The following is a 6,518-nucleotide window of genomic DNA, read 5'->3' as shown; positions in this document are numbered from 1 at the left end:
GAGAGAGAGAGAGAGAGAGAGAGAGAGACGGACAGCCAGCGGCGGTTCGCGCTACACCCCTGCTAAATCCTGGCGGTGAAAGTCGCCAGATCAATTTATTTGGAAAACGAAGCTATAGAATGGACTTGTTTAGACTAAGATTGTGGCCGAGAGGCTTCCAACCGGTCAAGTTGAGTACAAGATGCCTGAAACACACGCTGTCCAGCCTCACACAGATGGGATAGTATAGCCATGTAGCTAAGTTCTGGCCGGTGGATGGCCGGAGAGCAGCGTTCCAGAAAAGTCCTTACGAGAGAAGGGGTCACATCACACACTGACTTCAGTGTGTGAAGTCAGTAAAAATGCACCACGGACGCAAGTGTAAAGGCTAAAAGTATACACCACCTCGAAGAAAACAGGAGCAAATCTACACAACCTTGGGTTGGACAGCTGTTTCTTAGGACACCACAAGCTGGACCATATCTAGATGAGCAACTGTGCTGCAAACAATCCAACGAAGTGAAAAGACAACCCACTGAATGGGAGAAATATCCCCAAATCATAAGGGCTGGTACTGGAATATATAAAGAACACTTACAACTTAACAATAAAACACTTACAAATGGGCAAAAGGTTTCAAGAGGTACTTTTCAATAGACAAAAAATAAGCACATGAAAAGATGCTTATGTCATTAGGGAAAACCCAAACTCCAAGACCCCACAGCACTGGATGGCTAGGAATAAAAAGACCAACAATAACAAGCACTGGGGAGGACATGGAGAAATCACACATTGCTTGTGGGCATGTAAACTGGTGCAGGTGCTATAGAAAATGTTGGCAATTCTTCAAAAAGTTAAATATGGAATTAGCACATGCCCCAGCAATTCTTCCCGAGTATATACCCTAGAAAAAAACATGCTCACACAAAAATTTGAACACAAATATTCATATCAAGATTTAAAATAACCAAAAAGTGAAAACCCAAATGTCCCTTAACTGATGGATAAATAAAATGTGGTAGGTGTATCCATACAGTGGACTATTTATTACTCCACAATAAAAAGGACATGGATGAACCTTGGAAACATTAAGTGAAAAGATACGAAAACCATATACTGTATGATTCCATGTATACAAAATGTCCACAACAGGTACATCAACAGAGTGTAGAACCGAGGGTAGGGAGTACAGGGTTTCTTCTAGAATTAAAACACTAGACAGAATGAAAACACTCTAAAATCAGATTGTGGCGATCCTGTGGCTATACTAAAAGCCACCAAATTGTACAATTTAATTGGGTTAACAGTAAGGTAGATTACGTCCCAATAAATGTATTGTTTGTTTGTTTTGCTTTTGTTTTTAAAGGGAAAGGTGTGTGCTTCTTCCCACTGGATGAAATGCAAATGTGGTGACTGGTGCTAGGACAGTCATCTTGAGACATGGAGGTCAACACGAGTCTGACCTTTCATGAAATGGTTCTACCAGCCCTGAATTGCTTCTATCCAAATTTTGCATGGAAATAAGTAACATTTTATTTTGCAAGCTACTATGAGTTTAGATTTTCTGTCATGGCTAAATACAATCCTAAAGTATGCACCATCCGGTCTAAAGCAAGCCATTCCATTTCCAATGCCTCAATTCTTTTTGAGGTATAACTGACATAGAACAGTATACTAGTTTCAGGTGTACAAAGTAGTGAGTATTTCCTTATACTGCAAAATATGCCTCAATTCTTTAACCTACAAAATGGGTACCTCTGTTTCCTTGATTGCAGCCTTATCAACAGTGGAAGGACAATTAGATGATACATGTGCTAAATATTTAATTCTTTGGAAACTAAAACTCAAGCTGAAATTTCTTTGAATAATCTACCTTTACATACATCATTTTATTTGCGTTTTTAGGCCTGGGAACACTTCATTCCCAATATTTGTACTCTGCAGCACATACTACCACAGTTTTAATTTTGAGAGAAAAGTTAAAAAAAAAAAAAAAAAGCCCTGCATCTTTTTTTTTTAACCCAGAAATATAATTAAAATACAAGGCATTTGTCCCTAACAGCTATTGTTCCTAAAATGATGTTCCTAATATAAATTTTTAAAGACAAATATGTTAGACTTCAAGAGATAAAACAGCAGGATTACAATAACCAAGAAGCCTGCCTTTTAATTAAATAAAACTAAACACTGAGTTACTTAAAAATATCTGAAAGGATGAACACCAAAATGTTATTAGAGGTTATGTTTGAAAGGTGAAATAGGTGATTTAAAGATCATTTCAGCATATCTGCATTTTCTAATTTTCCACAATGAGTATGAATTACCTGTGAAAAAATATTTAAAACAAATGACAAAGAGCCACATATTAGTCTACTCAATTAGCCACTTCTATTTGAAGATTTAGTGTGATGAGCAATTTCTTAATTAAATGGTTTGTACTTAGAGAAAGAACAAAGAAGTAAACTCTACCAAGGAGTTTTCATGCTAGTTCAACTCAGGACACAAATGGTTTTTAAAACACCTACCTCTGAGTATTAAAACTACCATATCTTAACACTTTTGAGTATTGAATGAAAGTAACACTGATTAAAGTACCTGACAAACAGAAGGCACCTAATAAACATTGATTCTCAAACTGAAGGTCTTTGCCACATAAAAATAACAAATGCATCCAGATGTAACTATTTTATGAGACAAATGTAGATTTCACAGATCCTTTTAATGAATTATTTCATTCTAAAGACAACAGTTCTTTAACCATTAGCAAAAGATTGCTTTTAAAATAAGGCACTGAAATAGATGCAAACATACTATATTTTAACACAAACACAATGAAAAAAGTACTCTGAATGAGAAAAGTATATAAAATAAATAAGACCAGTTTTGTAGCCTGCATAACGCACAGTAATTTAACCATTAAATCAGAATCCGTAAAACTAGAAATGTACTTCTATGTATCAGCCTTAACAATGATTCTCAAGAAACTGATTGACGAGTTCTGAAACAACTACACAGGTCAAATTGTGTCCTACACCCAAAGTGTTTGATGATTTTCAAGTCTGCCTTCCCTTGCCAAACCAAATTCAGTCTATGTTTTCTAAAGTATGTTTTGTGTATTCTACATATTTAATTAACAACTTTACAATTTTAAACTTTAAGGTAGACAGCTTTATCAGAGGATTCTCATTTTAGAAAACCTCTGAGAATATTATTCACATTAATGAAAGTTTTCACAGTTAAAAAAATCAAGGTTACTGCTGATGATGGGTCTTTGTAGGAACTTGTCACTGGGGTGTATTCTACATGTACACACAAGAAAGCCCCCTATGTATCTTGTGGATAAATAATTATAAACTGGAAAATCCACAAAGGAGGCTTTTCTTTTTTTTTTTTTTTTAAATTTTTTTTTTCAACGTTTATTTATTTTTGGGACAGAGAGAGACAGAGCATGAACGGGGGAGGGGCAGAGAGAGAGGGAGACACAGAATCGGAAACAGGCTCCAGGCTCTGAGCCATCAGCCCAGAGCCTGACGCGGGGCTCGAAATCACGGACCGCGAGATCGTGACCTGGCTGAAGTCGGACGCTTAACCGACTGCGCCACCCAGGCGCCCCCAAAGGAGGCTTTTCTATAGGTACAAGAAAAATATTTCCAACAAGAAGCCCCTTTATAGTAAAGAAAAAAATGCACAATCGCATATTGACTAGAATTATGCATATCAAATTATAAAATGCTTCATGATAGGTCTAGGGGAACATTTTCTTAGAGGCTGAAAAATACACTAACAATCATTTTATATTTGAAACAGTTCGCTGATTTTTACCATCCTTTCATTTTTTGTCAAAACGCCACTATTTTTGTTTCACTAAAGAGAGAGAGAGAGAGCTCTAACAGAGCTGTAAACATCACTGACAGTATTTTCTATTATATATCTGTTCATTTCTGAGAGTAAATGGCAAAAGCAAAAGGCTCTCCTTTGCTCTCTCTCTCTCTTCCTAATAAAAGGACAGGCCTCTACCATTTATTTGTAAGGCTGGGAGCCAGAAAAGCAAGCACTCTTACTATGGACCTCAAACAGAAGGCATACCTTATAAACCAGGTCACCTAGTTATGTGTATATTTCCCTTTTGTTATTCCTGAGCTTCTATTAAAAATCTCACTTAATGTTCCACCCTCATCTCAGCTCTGCTTAGAGAAGATGAAGTATAAGTTTCTATCATGATTAGTTAAGAGTGAGAGGGGAACAGTCTAAGGACCAACTGTGTGAGATAAGGACACAACTTAAAGGTCTAGAAGTCCCATTTCAGTGGAGTCTTCCACTGTTCACAGTGAATGAAGCAGGCAGGTTTTCTTTCTTAGGGTGGAAGCATAGTGTTGGATTTCCTGAACACGGGTACTTCTCCTGTGTACCTAAGAATCAGATGAAATTAAACCTGCAGAGATCTGGGACCCATCCCAGACACAAGAAATCAGAATGTGTCTGGTAGGTGCCTGGAATAGACATTTTGAAATGCTTTCCAAAGTGATTCTTACATGAAGGTTTGAGAATTACTGTGAACCACTGCTTTGTAAGAATGGTTCTTTCAAGAGGTCCGCAAAGTTAAAACTATTTTCATAACCAAACTAAGACATTATTTGCTTTTTTTTTTCATTTTCTCATGAACATACAAGTTGCGTTTACTAGCAGCTACATGGTGTGCAATATCACAACAGATTGAATGTGGAAGCAGACGTGAGGTTCCATCTGTCTTCTTTAACTCAGACCGTAAAGACAGTTGCAAAAAATGGAACACAATGCCACTTTTTTCACGAAATTTTTAGAAAATGCATTTTTCATTAAAATGTGATTTATACTAACATGTGCTTATTATTTTATTGAATAAATATCTTTTAACTTTTTATTTTCAATGTTATATATATAACACACATAAACAAAAGGTCTTGAGACCAAAAAGTTTGAGAACTGTTCTTTCCGGCAGATACCCACTACTGCCCTATGGACATTACTGCTGACAGGTATGGCTACTTAGTTTCTTGGCACATTGAATGTACATTTCACTTTAAATAAGATTCAAATAGAGAATTTGCAAAATAAGCTTCTTAAACTTATGTTCAGGCAAGGGAATTCAATCTGACAATGAAATATTCAAGTCTAACCAGTTTTAGTTAGAACTTTAAAATAAACATGTTTCCCTTGGTGGCATCAGAACGTAAATAAATAATTCCTTTAACGTATACACACAGGTTGACTCTGATATATGGAATAGGAAACCGTAGTTCGTGTGATGCATTTAAAAAATATTAGCAATGTGCCAACACAGGCGTTAGAACAGATTCTACATGAGTGGTAGCAAATGAAGGTTTACTCAAAATGTTAGCTAAGAACAAAACCCTAATTTTCAAAAGAAAATAAAATAAGGGATTAAGTTGGATTCCTGGATAGAAATTTTTTAAAGATTACACTTCTTGAAAGTATAGAAATGTGAATAGGCAGATTAGTATTGACATTATACTACACTGCTCAATTTTACTCTTAAATAAAAATATATTTTAGATACTGTGCCAAATTAATAGTTGAGTATATCTTGCCATTAGAGAATAAAAACTGAGAACACTTTGAGGTTCAGGCATACTTGTGGTGAAACTAGTCCTTTCTAGCCTTCTGACTGTATCCCAGGTATAAAATAATTACATTGGTGCTTTGAATTTGCATGTACAAATTTCTTAATGGATTGCTATTTAAAAAATCTGAGATAGCTGACATTGAAACAAATCACTGCTGGTTGGGACCATCTGAATGAATGATGTGTGAATACATTTGCTAATTTATATCATATTTAGATTCTATAGGATATAGTGATTTAATATATCTTATTGTTGAATAACTGGTATTTGAAAATAAGTGTTTTCTGAGTAGCCTTTTGGAAAAAGTGCATTGAATACAGTTTCCAGTCATAGTTTACATTCCTAACTTGTACTTATTTAAAATCTTCTCATCAGGAGGGAGTTAAATAGTGCTCTGACCAAAAGTCTAGCAAATCAGATCTACTTTCCCTCATTTTGGTTTGAGTGTTCATTTACAACCATCATTTCTCTGCAAACTTTCCACTTAGTGTATCAAAAGTCAATGTTATGAAAGTTCTCTAAAAGGTTCAGCGGTTTTTTGGAGTCTCTGAATGATTACAGCATTCTGTAAATCTGCTTCTTCCAGTGTGAGTGTTTCATCTAGCAATCTGAGGGAAGGAAGAGCTGTGGCCAGGGAAAAGGGAGGGCTTCTCTGAGATCCTTGGTATTTTTCAATGAAGTCTTTGATGTGGCTTATCCTGTAAAATAGCACAGACTATTAATATAATTTTATGAAAACATGGATTAGTTAATGTAAGGTAGTAACTTGATGATATTTAGCTATGTTCATACATAGAGCAGTGAAATTATGATAGAACTAATCATCTGGGTTTTTTTTTTTTAATGTTTATTTATTCTTGACAGACAGACACACACACACACACACACACACACACACACACACACACACACACA

The 6,518-nt window shown here is 35.7% G+C and overlaps 1 protein-coding gene across 1 annotated transcript in view; it reads right to left on the bottom strand.

Annotated features, from left to right (window-relative positions):
- Positions 1-4,862: 4,862 nt before the first annotated feature.
- Positions 4,863-6,518, bottom strand: part of UBXN2A (UBX domain protein 2A) — a 34,032-nt gene continuing 32,376 nt past the window's right edge. Inside the window, exon 6 of the mRNA XM_040496169.1 lies at positions 4,863-6,301. Within this exon, the coding sequence (XP_040352103.1) occupies positions 6,109-6,301 (193 nt within the window). The 3' untranslated portion in view covers positions 4,863-6,108. The remainder of the gene's footprint in view (positions 6,302-6,518) is intronic.

Source organism: Herpailurus yagouaroundi, unplaced genomic scaffold (assembly GCF_014898765.1).
Source record: "Herpailurus yagouaroundi ecotype Mexico unplaced genomic scaffold, PumYag 188, whole genome shotgun sequence".
Lineage (NCBI taxonomy): Eukaryota > Metazoa > Chordata > Mammalia > Carnivora > Felidae > Herpailurus > Herpailurus yagouaroundi.
Note: the sequence above shows the minus strand (reverse complement) of the source record. Positions and strands in the feature narration are given on the sequence as shown.